At 47.9% G+C, this 21,711-nt stretch overlaps 1 protein-coding gene across 1 annotated transcript in view; it reads right to left on the reverse strand.

The window, feature by feature from the left end:
- Positions 1–422: 422 nt before the first annotated feature.
- MAMLD1 (mastermind-like domain containing 1) overlaps positions 423–21,711 on the reverse strand; it is a 150,087-nt gene continuing 128,798 nt past the window's right edge. The window contains exons 4-6 of the mRNA XM_011974581.1: positions 4,601–4,685; positions 2,101–2,654; positions 423–2,031 (exon numbers count right to left, since the gene is read on the reverse strand). Coding sequence (XP_011829971.1) covers positions 1,528–2,031; positions 2,101–2,654; positions 4,601–4,685 — 1,143 coding nt within the window. The 3' untranslated portion in view covers positions 423–1,527. The remainder of the gene's footprint in view (positions 2,032–2,100; positions 2,655–4,600; positions 4,686–21,711) is intronic.

The following is a 21,711-nucleotide window of genomic DNA, read 5'->3' on the forward strand; positions in this document are numbered from 1 at the left end:
TCCCAATAGCTACCTCCCCACTTCTGGGGAGATGTGGTTCCATCCATGAAACCTGGATACCCACCTACCAGGTCCTGGTCTATCAGGTGGCAGGGTCTGGTCAAAGAAGGGCATGCGTGGTCTTCGGCAAGGGAGACAGGATGGTGGTGCAGAGAGTCTAGACCCTCAGGGCAAGTCCTCGCCACCCCTGCTCCCAGGGCAGTTGTCTTTGTGGCCTCCCATCCCTCTCTGTTTCATCCTCTATAAAATGAGGGGCTGAGCCCCAAATAACAGGCTTCTTTGCTGTAGTGCAAAACTACCGAATCTTTCTTTCTGACACACAAGGCATCGAGCAGCCTCTGAAATAAGCAAGGCCACTAGCAGGCTTCCTGACTTGGCTTTGTAGGTACTGAATACTCCCTTGAAAAATAAAAACATAGAGGCACTTTTCTCCTGGCTGTTTATTACAGAACGAAGAAAAAACACACTGGCTTGAAACAGACGCCAGATTTCAAATGTAGAGGCGAAATACGAGGTGCCAATTAAAATGTGATTACACAAAGTCTGGACACTGAGGAAAGTTTACAGGACAGTGGGTGTGGGTTTTCTATAACAGACACTTAAATATACATGACAATAATTGCAGATAGAAACCATCAAAGACAAACCCCAAATCAACTATTAATGTTTACAGATGTTCCCCCTCAAACCACAGAGCCTTACATCAAAACAAATACTGAAAGGCTTTAAACCAGGAACAGCTCGCCTTCACCCCACGAGGGTGCACACAAGCTGGGCTTTTTCTCTCGGTCTGAATGGTAAAGGGAAGAGGATACTCTAGCTCCTCAAGGTGGATTGCTGAGACGGTGCTCGGCGCACACGCTCTCTCTGCGCCTCTCCCAGATCTGGAGAACTCTCTCAGCCTCCTGGTAAAGTGTCTCTGTGGGGCACTTAATGATAAAACGGCTTCTGCTGTAAATGCTCATTAGGAAAGAGCTAGCGGAGACTGAAAGGTTTGCAAAAGAGATTAAGAATCACACAAGGCAATAGGATTTTTAGTGAACATAGAAATAAATGGCCAAGTGGTTTTCTATTTGGCATTTGTCAACTTGCACAACAACTCTTGGTCACATCCACATTGCTCATTGCATCAAAACCATAAGCGACTCAGCCACCTAGCTTAACAAGGTATCACTGGAGCAAACAACACAGTCTGCATATTTGTAACAATGTATAATAAACACAAAACAATGCATACTAAACACAACTCTACTGAAACAAAAGCCGTTGCTTTATTTACAAAGTCACAAAATGAAGTATAAATACTTCTGTCATTAATGTTTAGGAAAACCATTTACAAAATTTTCAAATATGTACACGTAGCTTGAAAAATCACCAGCTTTCCATTTTGTCACAGGTAGAGGGGAGGGATAAGCATGGGCTGACAACACCACTCAAATTGTAACGGGAGACAGCTGCGGGTGTGGAGTGACACCACTCCCTAGAGCGATGTCAACGTGGGCGTTTCTATGGGCATCCTGCTCAGATTTAAAGCGCCCCAGCATCCTGGGTGACTTGTCCAGCATTCTGGGCTGTGGCATTTTGAGCAGCAGCATGCTGTTCCAAAATGTCATCGATCAGCCTCAAGTTGCACACCCAGTCTTCATCTGGGCTCACACAGGAGCCTTTCAAGAGAGCTTCAATGAAATCTACCTCATTGCAGTCAGGTGACGAAATCAGATCATTTAGTGGGGGTTGGGGCTGGCGCAAAAAGTCGGCAGGTGGCAGCTCAGGGGGAATACCCGTTCTGTTGAACGGACCTGGGAACTGGCTGGCGGCAATGGCAGAAGCAGCAGCAGCGGTGGCAGTAGCAGCCACATAGCTTGGTGGCTCGATGCCCTGTATGGGGCTCAGGGGACTAAAGCTGGCCATACCCTTCTGGAGGAACTTGGTGGTGTTTGCTACAGGCACTGGGCCCCGCACTGGGCTCTGCCTGAGGCTCTGACTGCCCAGCAGGCTGAAGCTGGGGTTGTTGGCCAGAACAGCACTCACCTTCTGGCCAGGCCTGCCTTCAGAGGCCATCTGATTGGGAGTCGCAACTGTCTGCTGCGATGGGAACACTGGGGCCATCAGGGGCACTCTCACAGGCGCCTTGGCAAAGATGGAGTTGCTATCAAAATGCTGCTGAACACTATTATCCACTTGGCTCAGGGGTGGTTTCCCCGAAACTGCTGTGGTCACAGCTGCTGCCGCTGTGCCCCATGCAGCATTGTTAAACACAGTGGGAATTCTTGGCACACTAGGCCGTCTGAGCTGGTGGGGACTCAAGGACTGGGTGCCCAGGGAGCTGGGACAGAACCCAGGCAGGGGCACTTCTGGTGGGGTGACCTTGGGACTCTGCGTATGCTGGCAGACAGGGCCAAGACTGCCCAGGGGAGTCTGGCCTGAGTGCGAGGGGATGGGAAACTGGGAGCTGGAGGTGGAAATCCCTTGCCGCTTCCCCAGAGTTGGTGAGATCACTTCCATGCCCTCGCAGCTCTGGTGGCTGCTGAGTGGGATCATTCCTGGACTCAGATTGTTCTGAAGGAGCCCAGTTCTGGGTGGCATCAAGTGCTTGCTAGATGGGGGGCTTGCCTTGATCCGGCTACACTTGGAGGTGACTTGTTCTTGGGCGGCTACATACAGAGAGAATTGGGGATCAGTTCCAAAGGCATCCTCGACTTGGGCTGTGGCCACCGGAGTGAGGCTCCTGGCCCAGCCCGGACTTCTCACCTCCCGCCCTTGGCTCTCTACTGAGCCCCCCGACCCTGCTCCCCAATTCCTCACAATTCCCCTCATTTCTCTGCCCTCAGCCTGGACTTCCGTTCTTCTGGGAAGCTGCCCCAACTTCCTAGGTCTGTGCTCACCAAAAGCAGATCACACTGGACTGAAATGGCAGCTGATTTGTCTCTTCAAGAAAACTGGAAGCTCCCGGAGGCCAAGGTCCATGTCTGCTTTTACACTCAGTGCTCTGTATGCAGGGCCTGGCACTGCCCACCCTTTGACAGGTGGTGCATATTTTGTAGAAGGAAGGAAGGGGCCAGGTGGGGTGGGCTGGTGGCAGGAGCTAGCTCAGTCTCTTCAATTCTCTACCCGATGGATGTGACCTGGGACAGCAAGTGAGTGTGGTGAGTAAGTGCGGGTGGTGCTTTGTTCCCCTCTGTTCTCCTCATAGCCAAGATGGTCTCTGAGTCCAGATCTGGGGCTCAGACAACATTTGTACAACTGAGCTGTAATGGGGTTCCTTTCTGAAGGCTGAAATCTAGGAGTTGACATTCTGGACTCCCTGAGTTCTGAAGAGCCTGGGGATGGAGAGACATGGAGCAGAAGATGGAAGGTAGAGTCCCAGGTGTCTAAGATGGGAAATGCATCTCCCCTCATTGTCATGAGAGTCCATTCTAGCTGATATCTACCGTGGCCAATATCTACAGGTACTTTTTTGGAGTGGACACTGAGTCATGTAGCAGTCATATGGTTTACCCAAAGTCAGGTAGGGGAGACAGTGCAATCAGGGCACAAGCCCAGTGTGTCTGACCCACCGAAGAGTCCATGCTCATATCTACAAAAATGATTTCTTTCTCTTGTAATGGTGCCTAGGTTCTTTTATTATCATGGCATGTGTATGTTTTTCAACTAGGTTACAATCTAGCCCTATAAGGTTAACCTCCTGGAGGCCAACAGCCTTCCTGAAACTTGTCTGTGCTGTCCCTGCAATTGGAGTGTGCCCAATGTGGCACTCCAGCCTGGACAAGTGGGACACAGACTCTGCTGGTATCAGGCCAAAAGAGGTCTTCCATAAGACTGGAAGAGCGATGGTGTAGAGGTGTCACGGGCTACGATAAAGATGCTGACCACCTGTTGAGGGCAAGCAGCCTCTCCTGACCCTCAGACAAATGCTGAGTGTTCCCAAGACTACCCTTGGCCTGGTCCAGTCTCATCCCACTGGTGCATAAGGGTTGCTAAACTCATGACTCCTTGGCTAGCCTGCAAGCTCCATGAAGTGGGAACTACATCAGGCTTTTTGCTAACTGCTGTATCCTAGGCCAATAAATGTTGATCACATTTATAGTGGGGACCCCTGCTATCTATCTGTGGAGGCTCTGGGAGCCCCTGACACAAACTTTCTGAAGCAGAGCCTCCCCAACCCCTTTTCCATTTCCTATACCTGACAGATGTCCCAGAAACCCATTAGAAATGGAAGGTCACTGCAGCAGTGTGTGAATATGTGTGTGGGAGAAGGGCAGGATCAGAGCCCTGGGGGTGTGGCAGCCCCCAAGTGATTCTAATCCAGATCCTGGTGGGTGTGTCCCTGTCCCATTGAAATAGCTGCTTTAAGGGGCCTGACTCAGGGAAATCAGTCTCTTGAATTAAATGATGATTTTGGAGTCATTTAGACCAGGCCTTCAATTGGGATCCTGCTCTTAGAGTTGGATGAATTATTTAACTGTTTTTCAGATCTCTTCTCTCTCAATGCTTTCAGAAACACAGACAGTAACTGCTTACTCTGAAATGAATTCTCACCCCACTTCCACATATGCACCCCTTGCCCACCCCCTTGGGAACACTGGCCTTAACTGCTTACCTTGAAATGGACTCATCTGTTGGGAGATATATGCATTCTGCCGTTCAGGGGTCATTGCCATATGACCTGATCTCTGTTCCTCTTGCTAAACAGAAGATGAAAAAGACAAATTAGATTACAGCTACCAATAAATAATTAGCCTGAGGATCACTGCGTGGGGACCTAGGACTTGGCTTTGGTGTAGCAGAAAGCATGAATGAACACACCAACACACATTCGCATGCATGCCCCACCCTCTCGAGCAAAATTCCACAGGTATAAATAAGATTCTGCACCTGGGTTAAAAATACCAACTGCAACAGCATAGAATGGGGCAGGAGAGACAGAACTTAATAGCAAGAGCACACAGAAAAAAGATTTAGGCATTTTGGATGTCCATCTGCTCAGGATGGGTCAGGATCGGTCAGCAGTGAGATGCGGTCACCAAAAGAACAAATGTATCTTTAGGTTGCATTAATAGAAGCAGAGTATGTAGAAGGAGGGAGGTGACAGTCCTGTGCTAACTCTGCCTTGGCCAGGCTATACCCACAGGAGTCTGGGCATGCTAGTCTCAGGGAGACCCAGACAGACTGGCTGCATTCAGAGGATGGTAAGTAATGAGAGTGGGGATTGGACTTCAAATTACCCAGACAAAGAATGGCTGAGCAAGCCGAGGATGCTGTGGCTGGGGCAGAGCAGACTGTGGGCTATGTAGTGGTGGATGCCTAGCCTCTGCAGGGCTGTCATAGGGAAAGGACATTGGGAAGAGAACCGAGGCTTGTTCCTGGTGGTCCTGGCATGAACGGCCGGATGATCACATGGTCAGGTGGACACAGTCTCCAACACTGGGAGTAGCCAAACACTTACTGCCAACCTCCCGCCCTTCTCCTGACTAGTTGCAGCATAGGCAATTCGGAGGAGCTTCCTGTCGCCATCTGAAAGCTGGCGGGGTGGGCAGGGGGAGGAGTGAGCCAAGTTTCAAGGCCGCAGTTTCAGCACTCAGTCTGGGATTGGCTCAAGGAGCAAAGGGGAAGAACATAGCCAGGAGGGAATAACATGAAAGCCCCCAGACCCAGAGAAGGCATGACTTGCTCTGAGATCGTCAGCCAATTGGTGTCAGGTTGTGAGTTGGATCCAGGTCTGACTCCCAGTCCAGTGCTTGAAGCCTCCTCACCCCACATAGTGAGGGGAGCCCGGCCGTATCTGCTCAACTGCTGCCATCTCTCTCCCTTTCTCAACCACCAAGGCAGCTCTGTCTGGGAGCACATGCTCCAAGTCCACTTTCTGGTCTGTGTCCCCCCAGACACCAGAGGACTTGACTCTACAACATGGTCTGCCCGTGCAGTGCCTGCTTTTCCGGCAAAGGGCTTCTGGGAACCCTTCTCTGCACTCGGTGGGGCTGGCGGGAGTGGGGCGGGGTAGAGACCCAGTGCTTGGGACTGTGCCCGGCTCTCAGGCCTGGCAGCAGTTCCTGGCCTTGGTTCCTGCCAAGGCAGAGAGGACAAACACATGGCACCGGGAAGACTACACCAGAAGCAATTCCACCAGACTGGGGTTTGCTTTTCTATCCCGCCCTTAGCCTGCTTCCTGTCCTGGTCCCTGCCTCCCCCTCCACTGGAGCTGCTGTGTGGGCAGTGAGGGGCTGTTTCTCAGCTGCCCTATGCAGCTGCCCTCTCCCTGCTGAAGCATTGGCAAGGCGGCAAGGGGTGGGGGTGGGGGTGGGGGTGGGGTGGAATCTGCCTTCTCAAGCTCTCATTATACTGAGCATGTCTCACCCATTATTTGATGTCATCTAGCAACACCCCATGTGGACACTGAGGAGCATGGGGGTCACATGACCACTTCCCAAGGCCGCACCATCCGGATCTGCCTGAGATGGTCAGGGTTGGTGGCCATTTCTGAAGGCAGTCCTTTCACTTTACCTCTTCTCCTTGTACCAGCCTCAGGACATCAGGGCAGAAGATCTACAGTCCCCAGCTTACTGATGTGACAGCAGAGGCTCAGAGAGGTTAAATGACTTGCCCAAAGTGACACGGCTAAGAAGTACAGTATCTCCTAACTGCAAACCAGGTGCTTCTGCTGCTTCTGGGGACAGATTCCTGGGTGGCTGGCTAGGGCTAAACGGTCCTTAATTCCATCCCCACCGGTTGCTGCATTAGTTTCATCAAATAACACAGTTGTACAGAGGTCAGGGTTGGGGATCTAGATGTGTATAAGAGACAGCTGCATTAGTTTCATCAAATAACACAGTTGTACAGAGGTCAGGGTTGGGGGGAAGGGGCAGATGGAGGCTAGAGAGTGTGACTAAGGAAACAGCAGGGGAAGTGTGGTAAAGTCCAAAGGGAGGGACGGAAAGAGAAAGCCAAGCCCAGGGGCGTGCCAGACAAAAGGAAAGGCCATGCCGGAGCAGGGCAGGCTTCAGCGGGTGCTGGGGCGTCTTCATCCTAGGAAGCACACATTCCAGAGGACCCCGGAGTCTAATGGAAAAGCTGGCCAGCGTATCACTATGGAAACTGCCAAGGCCACACAATGCTGCTGACACCCAGCTTGGGTGCTGGCGGCCAGCTCTGCAGGACCTTCAAGTCCAGGGTGCCACCAGCAAGCGAGGGCCCTCCATGGACTCTTCACCTTACGGCAGTGTCCAGAGGCACCGCCAGTCCTCTGCTGCTAGGCTGGTCCTGCTGTACCTGGCAAAAGGAGCCAGAGCATTCTCTCCAGGCCTCCCGAGGAGGCTGCTTCCTTTGTTTTGCAGATGGAGGCTCCCATCCTTTGTTCTGAATCAATGTGCTCCAAAGATAAGCCCCAAGAAAACAGTTGTTGCCTTTTGACACTGACAATTAGAATCGTTGGAAAATGGAGAAAACAGGAAATGACAAATGGTTTCAGTGACCAGGAGGAAACCGTGCCTGAAAGTTGCTGCTTTGTGACTGGGACACTCGCTTTCTGTTCTCTTATGAAGGACGGCCTAGGCCGTGTGGCCTTTTATAAACAAAGCTATGAAGGGGTCGTCAAATTTTCTAGGGTTGCAACTGTGGCACTAGGTCCTATTGTGCCAGGTGACACTGACAAGCAGCACTGAGTTCTGTGCGAGCCCAGGTGTGCTTCTCTCATGGTGACCCCCAGAGAACTAAGGCCCGGCTCTTCCTCTGTCACACCCCCTCCCAGCCCCCACCCTCAGACAAGGGACCACATTCACAGTCTCAGCCAAGATGACAAACTTGGAAGTTCTTGGGATGCCTTTCTAGAAGCTTCAGGCTGATGCCAGGAAGCTGTAAAGCCCCCACCTGTCTCTGGGGGTTGTGTGCTGGGCAGGAGAGAGGGGAAAAAGCCCAAACTCCACCACTGCCTGCTGGCACAACTGAGCCCATGCCAGGCACTGCACCAGCTTCACTCACCAGCCAACACATGCTAATGTCTCCTGTTTACCCAGGTGCAATCACCTGAGTGCTGCCTTCTCACCACTACACGGGAAGAATGATCTCATTACCAATTCAACCACTTAAGGGGGCAAAAGGACTCCAACTGGGGAAAGGCAGAGGACAAATGATCAGTGGGACTGAGACGGATGCCCACAAAACATTCCTGGATTTCAGATGGATTTGGGCTGAAGTTCCTTGCCCCATGATCCCCTGGAGGAGAGCATCCTGACTCAGACAAGAATTCAAATGACATAGCTTCTGGGGGATGGCAGTGAATGGATCCAAAGCCTTGTTTTATAAAGAATGTGGAGGAAGGGAGGAAGGAAAGGAGGGAGGGGGAGAGAGAGAGGGAGAGAGAAGAAAGAAGAGGAAGAGAAGGAAGAGGAGGAGGAGGAAGGGGAGGAGGGAGGAGGAGGGAGAAGGGAAAGGGAGGACAGAAGAGGGGAGGGAGGGGGGAGATTATCTACCCCTCCAGCTAGGGAACTCCTGTCTCCTTTCCCAGCAGACACTGCTCCATGAGTGCCCCCACAGAGAGCCAGCCTGCTACACAGCAGAAGGGCTCAGCTACCTGTCCCAAAGGTTGAGCACTAGTGTACTCCACAAGAAAAAGCACCCCCTTTTGTACTTTTTGGAAGCCAGAATTAGAAACAACTCATTCACACTTCTGACTTTTCCTTTGGAATGACAGGAAGATCGTATACTGCATGGGACCACCACACATTCAAGATCTGAGTGGTGGGGACCTCCACCCCCACATGGGTGGAGCCCCCTGAGGCCCATGGGCTCTGACTGGCCATGGCCCATAGATAGTGACAACGTAGACAGTGCTGTCTGAAGCCTAGTTGGAGGATGGATGGATGCTCTTAGGAAAAAATTCTCTTCAGTCGTCCTTCAGAAACTATAGCGGCTTCCTGAAATGAATGGCAGGCAAGTTTTGATTGTTTCCTAAGTTCCTCCTAACTCTCAGAGCCTGTGACTCAGCTTCTCCAGAATGCCTGCAGGGAGGCAGGACCATTGGGAGTAATGAGCACGAATTGGGCCACTTCTCCCAGTGGACTGTTAACACCAGGATCTGGGGTGGAACCCACTGAACACCTGCCCTTTTGCGTTGCCTTGGCTCAGCGCCTTTCCTTGCCCAGAATGCAGCCAGAGGGATACGGGCCACAGTAACTCTGGGGCCCCTGAACTTACCTTCCCGAGACCATGATGGGAAGGTATTGCTTACATGACAGTCCAGTCAGCCCCTCTGTCACTCAGTTGACGAACATTGATCATGGGTCTACTGTGGGCCAGGCTTTGTTCCAGGCATGGGGATAACACCGTTTGTCTCTACTCTTACGGACACAAGTAAATCAATCAAAGCAGATAATGCTCTAATGACCACCCAGTAGGGTGAAGGAATGGAGAGTGGGCAGGTGCTGGCAGAAACCTAAGGTCAAGTCATGGGACCCCAACAGGGAACTGGAACCTGCCACACCATTTTCTATGTTAGGGATCTTTCCTTGCTCTTCTGGAGACCTCACCCATGGTAACGGTGCTGCCCTCAGGTTTGAACTGGTCTGAACCTGTCACTGGGGCTTCACAAAAGGAATGCCATTGAAAGCAAATGGCAGAAATCTGTATATGAAATTCTTTTTGCCCTTTGTTTTCTGTCTTTCCACATGACCTATGACTGCTGCAAACTCCTCTATTCTGACTCCTCAGTCTTGGCGGGTCTGGGAAGAACTTGGTTTAGATGCTGGGAATGATCCTGGGCAAAGGAAACAAATATATTTCCAGCTTGCCTTTCTTCTTCCCCTGTGGTGCCTGCATCCTCTGTCTCGCACTGACTCACAGGCTGGACTGACAAGGCAGTTGTGTTGAGAGGGAGGATTTAGTGAATGCCAGGCCTGACCCTCAAAGGCCCCCAGGTGGGGCGAATTTCCAAGGTTCTTAGAGAAGATTTGGGGCCACAAATCTGCACTGCCCCTTCACTGCTGGGTGAAAGCTGTTGGCTTGAGAAGAGGGAGAATAGGTGAGGGACAAGAATTCTCAAGGCAAGCTAGCTGAGATCCTTTCATTTGTGGCTTCCAAAGAGGGAAAGGCAAGGCAGACAAGGGTGGAAACAGCGACATCCTGAGGGGACGATGTCCGTTTTGTTAATTCTGTTTCCCTGGCAGCTTTGTGCTGGACAAGATTTCTCTGGTTTCAGCTGAAGAGTGAACAGCTGAGGAGCTCTGTGACTCTGAGAGAGAGAGAGAGAAATCAATAGCCCTTGAAAGGAAAGCACTGCTTGTTCTTCCAGGCCAGGGCAGGCAGGATAAAGAGAACAAGGCTGTACATACCAAAGCAGAATTTCCATTAAAGGCCAGAATCCTGGCAGGCCCTTTCAGCTTAATGACCATCTTCTGATCACTATCACTTAGAAAATGTTCATGTCTCCAGTTTTCTCTGCAGATAGGGCAGACATCCTGTGCACATTGATATTTTATGCACCAGATGCAATTCTCTGCAAAGGCCCCCTCTGGCTGGTATCCATCCGCTTGCTCTCATGACCACTAATGTGACTCTGGGGGCAGGTCCAGCCATTCCTTCTAGACTCTAGAATCTGGAGGATGATCCCAACTCACAGCCCTCTTGGACAAACTTGGTTTGGATTCCTTCTGCCTGTACTACCTACCAGACTGCCAGTCCTCCAGTAGGGCAATCCAACTTCCTGCCTCTAGGGTGTGGGAGTCCTGGGCGGGGTTTGGAATTCACACCAGATGGCTGGCAGGAGTGGCAGTTCCCGAGCACCCACTAGGTACCAAGTAGCAGGTATCAGGTGCAGGGCTTCGGAGGTGCAGAAGAACAGCCCCTGTCCCCCTCAGATTCCCAGTCTGGCCTCAGGGACAGACAGGCAGGCATGGAAATGGGGTACTAGAAGGTGTACAACTGAGGGAGAGAGCAACTGCACCCTGGACAATCCCCCACTCATTTCCCTGGAGGTGGGGCTGAGGCACCTGGAGCACTCTGCTTGCTTGGGTTTTCCCTTTGCCAAAGAATGCCGGGCAGAAAGTAGAGAACAAGCAGGCCCAGGAAGCACTAGAAGTCACTCATGGGTGGACAGAGCTTTACCTTCGGAGCTGTCACCTCCTGTGTTCCTCCCAACAACCCTGTGAGGCAGGCGGGCAGGCTGAGCAGGGGACTGTGCCCCATTGACAGATGAGGAAAGCAAGGCTCAGGGGGAAGTGACTTACCTGCGGCATCGCAGCTAGGCAGTAGTGGAGCGGGCACCTGCCTCCAGGCCTTCGGATCCCAGCTGCCCCAGGGCGCTGCCTCTGAGGTGCTGTACGAGGAGGTGACTCGGGCCAGCTCATGAGCAAACGAGCTGCTGGGCAGGAAGGACTCACTCCCCAGGGCCTGGCAGGACGGGGGCTGTCGCCCGAGGCTGACCTGGGGGGGCCTGGCTTCCCCAAGCTTGCAGGCTTTGTCTACATGAGTCTACAACAACCGATTGAACAATCCATCAGCTGCTTGGCCATAGAATGGTTCTGACTGATCTTGTTACTGCCCTGAGTGCCTAGCTGGGTCGTTTGGGTGTTGTGGTTATACCCACCAACTGGCTTGGTGGAACAAAACCAAACAGCTTTGTGAGCTTAGCTTGTCTTGGGTCACAGACTTCTTTGAGAAGCAGTTATAAGCTATGGTTTCTCTCCACAGAAAAAGCACTTATGGTGTCTCCCCCTTTCCAGCCCACCAACATTTTATATCTAATTTTGGGGGGTTTTCTGGGCCACTTAATGCCCATCCGTGGATCTCATGTGAAGACTCGCCTGGCTTGAAAAATCACTGTCTTGTTGAAAATGGGAACAAAGCTAAGTCAGATAGCTGGTTCATCTGCAATGACTTTGACCAAGCCTGAACCCACCCTACCCCACCCCCACCCCACTGACCACAGCCCACAACGGAGCACACAACTCTAAACTGGTTTGTAGGTGTGTGTGTGTAAACACGCTGAGGAATCTGCAAAACCAAACAGTCATGAGTAAATCTCACAATAACCGTGTCCTGAGCTGCAGCCCTTGTTGAACTATACCCTACTAGGGCCCCAAGATTTTAGGACTTCTGTGGGTGGTACCTCCCCGTTCTATCATGCTTTAGAAGACAGGGATTTCAGCAGAATTGAATGTATTGAACATATGACCCATTTTTTTTCAGCCAAAGGCAGTTAAAATAACTTCATACTTGATATCTATGTCAGCAAAAGCTGCAAAACGCAAATGGGTGGCTGCTAAGAGCCCTGACACCCTGACGAGCACATCAAGTGCTTAGCAACAGTGGTGTCCAAAGGACCAGGTGGAAGCCTGCCTGGATGAGAAGTTGCTCTTCTCTCTACATGAAGCAGCACCTCTACTCTCCTGCTTTTAATACCTGAGCTGTGAGTGATCATCTGTGTCCATTAGCAAACATCCCAGTGGAGAAGGAAACACTCATACCTGAAATCTAAGCTACATAGTTGGCATCACTTCAATTTATTGCAATAAACACTTACTAAGCGCCTATTGTGGGCAAGTCTTTGCAATGGATAATAGTTCAGTACATATTTTGTTGTAATATTTGAAATAACAATAAAAATTGCCACCACTGAATGTATTGAGCATTTGCTGTGCTTTAGGCACTAACCGAGGTTCTTTAAATATTTGGTCTTATTTGATCTGTATAAACAGCCATCTATGAGAAAGGGACGATTATTGTCCTTATTTTACAAATGAGGCCACTGAGGCCCAGAGAGGTTAACTAAGTTGCCCAAAATCATACAGCCCATTAGTAGCAGAGCAGGATGCAAACCCAGTCTTGCCTCATTCCCAAGCCCACATGTCGTTTGCATTGGTATGGATGTGTGCATGTGTTTAGTCATTAGCACGTTATATGGCAAGCAAGTTTTGAAACACAGAAACTTAAAATGTGCCATTAAGAAAAGTACAAGCAAGGTTTTCCAAGGGGAGGTGTGGACCTCCGGACAAAATTTTAAGAACAAATTATAAATACTTAAAAATGGGAATAAAAAGACAACCTAACTACCTGAAGAGTTTTAGAGATGACTCATGCCCACCCTCTAAAACCCAAACAAAAACAACAAAGTCAAGAAAACCCATGAAATCTTAGCAAGCAATTTCTATGTACTTGTGAAAAGGATTTCTTTGCCATTCTAATGGGATTTGTGCCAACCATAGAGGTCTCAGTGCCCCTCCCGTGGGGTGGTTCGTGAGTACAGAGCTGAGCTCACTGGCCATCTGCAGCTTCATGAAATCAAGCTCCAGTTTGTCCTTGGAGCAAGGTTATCTGGGACATGAGCAGAGACATTGCTTTCTATAATGGACAATTCTTTCTGCCTGCATACCTAGCTCCTTGATAACTTTAAACACCATTTTATAGCCACACTGGAGTTTTGAAGACCTCAATATGCAAATATTACTCTGGCTCTGATTACTTGTCTGCTCCATGACAACACACTCTAAAAGCAATGAATGGGGCTTATTTGTAGAGAACTGAAGCGTTTTAAGCTTTTGCTCAGGAATCCCTGGTAGCTTCGTGTGACTTGCAAGATATTAGTGATGGGTCAAGAAACAGGGCCCCCCATCAGCATTAACATACGCTTGCAGTGCCTCAGTAGTCCATCAGGCAGAAAAAACTGCAGATGGCACGTGGAAATGACCAGCGGCGGAAGATACCCCGACAGCGTGGGCAGTTCTATTTCAGCAGCAATCAAGAGGGGGCCTGGAGCCACTCAATCAAGTGGAGCAGGATGGGAGCAAGCACTGTGCAGACCAATGCAATCCCCAGTTAAAACACAAAATAAATAAAAGAGATGAGATTCAGTCTCTTGACTCTGACTGACTGGGAGCTTTATAGCTGATGCTTGTGTCTTTTCTCCATTTTATTTAATTAGGAAAAGAAACTGCTTATCACACACTCTAAGTGTGAGGTACAACCTCCACAGAAAAGGTTGTTAGGAACATTTCAATTTCTGGAAGTTTCTAAACACAAGGTAAATCCATCTCTGTCCTTGGGATCACTGCGCATCTCAGAAAGGCAAATCAATCAGTAATTGGTGGGCATAATTACTGGCTCATGGACTGACAAGTTCTACACTATTTCAAATCTCACAGAAGTAAGCCATGGGACAGATAGAGTCTGATAGCGGTGCCCTGTTTCCTGGAGGTCACACCTACTCATCCCCCTGGACCCTGGGCTTCTCATGATTGTCAGAGTGCTTGCTGGAACCGGGTCAACCGAGTTTCCCTTTCCCTGAAAAATCCTCCAATGGCTCGCACCAGACTAGAGATGCAAGTGCAAGCACATCCACCCTCTCAGCAGCCAGGTTTTGCGCTCCATAATGTCACGTACCCCCAGTCATACCAATCTCCTTGGAGCTCTCCAGACAGGCTGCCATGTGTGCTCGGCCCTCTGTGCTTGTGCTCCTTGGTTTGCCAAGCCTGGAATGCCCTTTCTCCATGATTGTACTCTGGGAATTCTGTGTGTCTTTTGAGATGAAGCTCCTCCACCCTGGAAATTCTGCCTCTCTTTCCAGGTCCAGCTTCTGTGGCTGAATACCCTTGGCTGACTAAACATTCTTGCCGGGCCAAGTCTTAATCATCTCTAAATCCCTCTGGTGTCCCGACAGTATCTAGCCCAGGCAAAGGGCTCAGCAAATACTTGCAAAATTCAATAAACTTTACTATGTTACTAGCTTGGCATGGTGTTCTAGGCACTTGGGAGATTATAATCTGGTGAACATTGTGCTAGCCTTTTTTTCTGGGATAAACATCAATGATAAACTGAGCCTTTACTCTCATTTTAGCATATCTACTCATCTCTTTTCAATGCTGGTTGGTTTATAAAACCCATTAGTAGAACAGAGAGTGATCATAATCATATGGTGAAAATAACATCAGCTAACACATTTACTGAACATACTTTAGTGTGCTGGGCACTGAACTCTGTGCACACATGAATTTGAGATAGATTGTTCCTAGCTAATAAGACGAGGAAGTGGAGATGGGCTTACTCAGATCACACAATAGCAAGGTGGGGTACAGACAGAAACCAAGCTAGAAACCAAGAAATCCCCAGGTTTGGAAATGCATGGGCTCCTTCTCTGCACATGGCGAGGAGCAGTCAGGTGCTCCTCCTTCTTTCATACTGAAATAACTCTGCTTTGTTGGCTGTTCTGTGACACTCTGTGCTATTCCGTAGCTCAAATGGCTCTGGTGCAAGAAGCTCAGATTATGACTAACCCCCATAGATATTCAGCTGCTTTGCAAGAAGTGGATGACTGCTCTGGGTTTATAAATTATTGACTAGATTGGATATTGGCCCAATCTTCACTCTGGTGATTCAGAAGGAGACGTATGCACATTTGCAAGGTTATAGTAGTGCACTCTAATTACACTGGCTTCTGAGAGCTTGTAGGTTTCTTGACTTAATCATTCTGGAATTAAGGTAATGGATCCTTAACACCTTTTCTTTCTCTGACCTTTACTAACCATGTAACAGAAATGAGCAGAGAAAACCCAAGAAAGCGAACTGGAGACTTGATGAGTGTGCCAAAGACACCTGGAGTCCAAGGTCCTTGTGGCTCCCTGACTTCAGAAGCCAGCCTCAGTTGTTCAAGTCACTCGTGAGGTTACTATGCTAGAGCACTAAGTATTATCCAGATAGCCCAAAGAAGTGAAGGCAGACATGTGGAAGAACCTGGATTTTGGGGCAAGTTGGTGAATGCCTCCTGTCCCATGTCAAAGAGAGGTGATAGGAGACAACTTTGTGAATTTGAAATAATGCGCTGGGGAAACAGAAAAATGTCATGTGAGTCACTCTTCTTGGCTTTTTTCTTGCCATTACCCTACTTGGCCAAGTGCAAATGGGATTTCAATATATCATAAGTATGTATCTATTGATAACAATGCAAGAAAGCTGTACAATTCAAGTCTGAGATTTTGTAAGAAACAGAATTTCAGAATCTCTGTAAGCAGCACCGTCCAACAGAACTTCCCGAGTTGATGCTGAATCATCCCAGAAAGAATAGAATGCTCTAGAACTGTGCTGTTCAATATGGTAACCACTGGCCACATGAAGTGTGTAGCACTTGAAATGTGGCTAGTACAAATGAAGAACTGAACTTTTTAAAATTTAATTTTTAAAATTTAAAATTTAACTTTTAAAATTTAAATAGTTACATGTGACTGCTGGCTACAGCATTGGACAGCACAGCTCTTTGGCATAGAGGCTAAGAGTCCAGGCTCTGGAAAAAGAGTGTCTGGACTTGAATTATGTGTTTGCCACTTCCATGCTTTGTAATTGTGGGAGAGTTACTTAACGTTTCTGTGCCTTAATTTTCTCATGTGCCTTAATTTTCTCATTTGCAAAAGGGATTAATAGTTGTATATTATTCATAGAGCGGTAAAGGTTAGGAGGACTAATAGAATTAACACATAAGCAGTGCCTGGCATGTTGTATGCACTCCAGGAAAGTTAGCAGCAGTATTAATTAACAATACTTCCACCATGTATTGAGCCCCTTTCAACGGTCCAGGCACTGATCTATGAATTTTACACAGATTAGCTTAAAACTGGACATGCTGTTCTAGGTGTGGTCTGGCCAACATGGCTCAGCAGGACCTGTGTTTTGGTAAAGTAAATTAATAATAATTGATGATGGTAATGATATTATAAATATTTATTGAGAAGTTACTCAATGTAAGGCACTGACCCTTTCCCAGGGTCATTTCAATTAATGAATCCTCAGAACAATCCTATGAAGAAGGTACTATTATGATCCCATTGTAAAGATAAGGAAACTGAGGCACAAAAAGGTTAAGCAACCTGCCCATGATCACCCATTGGTAAATGCCAGAGCCTAGACTAGAACCTAGGTATTGTCTGATTTCAAAGCCTGTGCCAAGCTTTGTGTGATCAAAGTGCCCAAGTGAAACTTTTGTTATTGCAGTAAGTAGACTAGCAGCAAGAATATTTTGGAAGGCCACTGGGATTCTACAGCTGTGCAATGGCTGCAGGGCTGGCTGCTGTGAGACCCAGGTGTCTTCTTCTTTTTATAATAACTGTACCTTGAAATGAGAAGAACTCCAAGTTGGGGAATCTCTGTTATGATATGTGTGGTATGGTGGGTGGAGGAGGTAGGTAAGTTTCACTAAAGAAATTCTGGCTGGGCACAGTGGCTCATGCCTGTAATCCCAGCATTTTGGGAGGCTGAGGTGGATGGATCACCTGAAGTCAGGAGTTCGAGACCAGCACGGCCAACATGGTGAAACCCCATCTCTACTAAAAATATAAAAATTAACTGGGCATGGTGGTGCGTGCCTGTAGTCCCAGCTACTTGGAAGGCTGAGGCACAAGAATCACTTAAAACTGGGAAGCGGAGTTTGCAATGAGCCAAGATCACGCCACTGCACTCCAGCCTGGGTGACAAAGTGAGACTCCATCTAAAAAAAAAAAAAAAAGAAAAAAAAAAAGAGAGAAGAAATTCTACAGAAAACTCGATGGTAGCGCCAATCCCATTCATTTGGTGAATCTGTTCTGTAAATTTGCATTTTGTAGAAGTTTTCTTGGAGCAGGGTACCCCCTAAGCAAGACCTGGAAGAGTTTAGGCTTTCCTGGAGTTTTTCAATCACAAATGTATATAATTTAACTTTAACATTTCAAAATGTAAGTGTTTATGGCTGACTGAAATTGACTGGGTCCAAAATCAAATTCACTTCATCATGTAAATTCTCAGACTTGAAATTTAATTACAAAATTAAGTTCAACTGATAAATTGCAACTTTGACAAGGGGAAAAAGAACCCAATAACAGAAAAAGGTAGAACCCATATAAAGAAATGAAGGAATTACTATCCCCTGGGCAGTCACCTCACTGTGGCACATTCCTGTGGATATCCCATAGTACCTGGCATAGAGTAAATCTGCAGTACACTTCCCACTTCTGAGGTTGAGGCTGTGGGGCAGTTTCACAGTGACCAAGGCTGTGCCTATTGTCAGCAATGCTGGGTAACGAGGTTGGTGGGCCTCTGGGCATCATGCTACTTGGGGGAGCATCAGGGACTGGGTAAAAGGGAAAGGGCATCAAGGCTCTCCAGAGTCTAGAGTTTCAGTAGCCAACAGAGGCCTGTGGCAATCGTTGCCCTGACAGTTTCTGGAAGGTTTCTATTTTCTCATGATGATGATGATAGTGATGATGACAATAGCTACCATGTATTGAACACATACAATGTGCCAGATGCTGAGTGAAACACTATAAATGTTTACTAAGTGAAATGTTCAATACCCATGGCAAGCCTGAAAGACAGGTACCACTATGATCCCCACTTAATAGGTAGGGGAAAATAAGGTTCAGAAAAGCAAAGTAACTTGCTCAAAGTCACACCATATGTAACTGGCAGAGCTGGAAGCTGAACCTGAGGTTGACTTACATGAAAATCCAGGCTCTTAACCGCAAATACTACAAATGCTTCAATATGAAGCAATATTCAAAACATAACCCTCACCCCAACCCCCACCTCCCTTCCCACCCTCAAATTCCCTCAGTATCTCCTTGATGGGTACAGTGAGCGCTGCTGATAGGCCTTGGACTTCCAAGGGAGCCGCCATCCAACTAACTGTCACGTTTGGGCAGCCGAGGAAGGGAGTGGCAGGATTTCCTTTGGAGATTTCCGGAATTAGACAGCAGATTTAATGCATGCATCTAAATTCTCTCTCTCCCAGAGCCTCATTGAAACTACAGTAAGAGTTTATGTTTTGTTTTGTTTTTAAAGACAAAATCCCACCAGGATAGAGAGAATAGGAGAGGAGATAACAGCCTTATAATTTATGAAGCTAAAATGTAGATAGACCAGGATTAACTGACTACACAGCACCAAGGAAGCTGAATCACAAGACAGCAGAGGAGAAAACTGGAAAGGAACGTGGTCTATATGGCAGAATCTTCCCCAGGCTCAGGAAGAGGAGTTCTAGATTATCTCAGAACTGGGAGGTAAAGTGGAATGGGGGGATATGGCCAGTGTAATGGGGTTGGGCTGAAAGCTGGTTAAGGAGCAGGCAGATCTCTAAATTCCCTCTCTGACTCTATGTCCCCAGGCATCTCCCTGTCCCCAAAACTGGAAGAGGTCTGGCTTGACCCTTGTCTGGCGAATTTCCTGCTCTGCTTTCCTAGTCCTGCTGGCCGGATCAGCGGAGGCCACTCTTCACCCCACAGGGACGTTCTGTGTTGCCCTACACCTGGGAACTGGAGGTACTGGAGGCAGGCTGCGGTGAGTTTGAAAGCAAAACACAGAGGGCAGTCCAGTCTCTTTGGCCATATTTCTTCTGTATATCCAATACCATGTCCACAACTCTGCCAGTGTCCTGATGGTTGTGGGCTCTACACATTCCCAGGAAGCTGAAGGCAGACAATGACCAGGGACAGGTCAGCCTCTCTTCTTCTGAAAGCCTTCATCTACTAATGGCCTGGGACTCTTTCCTTAAATGCCTAGATTGTGCTTGCCAGTAAGGTTTTTTGTTTGTTTGTTTGTTTGTTTTGAGACAGAATCTCACTCTGTCGCCCAGGCTGGAGTGCAGAGGCATGATCTAGGCTCACCACAACCCTCGCCTCCTGGGTTGAAGGGATTCTCCTGCCTCAGCCTCCTGAGTAGCTAGGATTACAGGCACATGCCACCACGCCCGGCTAATTTTTGTATTTTTAGTAGAGATAGGATTTTGCCATGTTGGCCAGGCTGGTCTCGAACTCCTGACCTCAGGTGATCCACCCACCACGGCCTCCCAAAGTGCTGGGATTACAGGTGTGAGCCACTGCACCCGGCCAAGGTTTTTGTTTGTTTGTTTGTTTTGTTTTGAGACAGGGTCTCACTCTGGTCACCCAAGCTGGAGTGCAGTAGCACAATCACGGTTCACTAAAACCTCCAACTCCCTGGTGGGCTCAGGTGATCCTCCTACCTCAGCTTCCCAGGTAGCTGGGACTACAGGCATGTACCACCACACCCAGCTAATTTTTTTGTATTTTTAGTAGAGACGGGGTTTCCCCATGTTGCCCCGGTTGGTCTCAAACTCTGGGCTCAAGCGATCTGCCTGCCTCAGCCTCCCAAAGTGCTGGGATTACAGGTGTGAGCCACTGTACCCGGCACCACCACTAAGCTTTAGAAAATGAAGCAATTTACAAGTTTTAGTCTATTAATAAGTGATGAAGCTCTGTAGAAAAGCAGGGGAATAATTATCTTTTATCAGGAAGGTCACATGGGGATCTGCTTGGGGGTTGTCAACATTCTACTTCTTGACCTGATCAGTGTTGACAACAGGTTTTCATTTTTTACTTCTTTATTAAACTGTACATATAGGCCTTGCACACTTTTCTACATCAATGTTATATTTCACAATAAAGGGAAAAGCTATATACACAACTTGATACCAGTAATGTGAAATATATAGAAAAAAATGACTGAAATACTGCACTCCAATATGTTCACGCAGTAGTCGTTTCTGGATTATTTAAACATTAAATGTTTATGTATTGTATTATGCCATGAGGTTTGTGCTTTCCACTTTTCTGCATTTTCCAAGTTTACTACAAAAAGTACATATTACTCTTATAATCAGAAAGTCATAAAATATATTTAAGGAGACAAAATTGAAACTAATAAGGATCAACACAAAATAGATGAGCCATCTGTGGAAATCTGCGCAGAAGAATACTACCTAAAGAGATTGGTGACGTGCATGATCTCACTAGGATGAGCTCAAAGCTTGCAAGAGCCCAGGGTCTATTTCTAGGGCTGGCTCTTGGAAGCCAGGATAGTTGTTATCTCTGGGAAGAGGGAGGGGCACACAAGGGGCTTCTAAAATATTCTGAATGTTCTATTTCTGAACCTGGTTGGTGGGTACATGACTGTTGGTTTTATTATTATATGTTTTATATACTCTTCCGTATGTATGGTGTGGATTCCAAAAAAAGATTTCCTTTAGAGGAAACCAGGATCATGTAAGTAGAAAATATGGTGCTATGTTGAAGGAAAAACTCAAGTTTATATAAAATCATCATCATTTATAGGTTTAAAAAGTTGCTTTGGAATTTTGGTCTAACTGACTTGTCTTTTCTGCAGCAAATCATGCTCCTTCTGGACCTGCTCCAGGCAGAGGGGATTAGGGTGGGTTCAAGGCTGCAAGTACTTAGCTCAGCACACTCTCCTCATGGGATTTAGGGTTTGTCTGGTGTTGGCTCTCTGAGCGCTTGTCAGGAATGCCAACCCTTCCAAGGTTCAAAATTTGAAGGCTGCCTTCCTACCCCAGATTTTGTCCAAATAGATACTCAAGTATGTGTTTCAACTACAAATGACCCTGTGCTTTCCTGCTACTCCTCTCTTTCATGGTAACCTGTCTGATGTCCTTCCTTCCCTACATTTATGGGAGGGGGATCTCATTCTCTGTTCTCCTGTCACCGAAGCCTCCACCTTCTGTCTTCTTCTGACCCATCTGGTTTTCCTGGAGCCACCTCCTCTCCTTACCACCCTCACACTTTTGTAACTTGAGGAGAAATGAGAGATCACCTAGTCAGGTCATCACTCTCTGTAGATGAAGAGGCCCAATGGTTTGCTCAAGAATTGCCAAGTGAGTTAAAGACAGAGAGTATGAGAGTCAGCAAGACCTACTGAAAGCATCTATCCTCACTGTTTTGCAGGGACTTAGTCTTT

This window comes from Mandrillus leucophaeus, unplaced genomic scaffold, assembly GCF_000951045.1.
Source record: "Mandrillus leucophaeus isolate KB7577 unplaced genomic scaffold, Mleu.le_1.0 Scaffold1469, whole genome shotgun sequence".
Lineage (NCBI taxonomy): Eukaryota > Metazoa > Chordata > Mammalia > Primates > Cercopithecidae > Mandrillus > Mandrillus leucophaeus.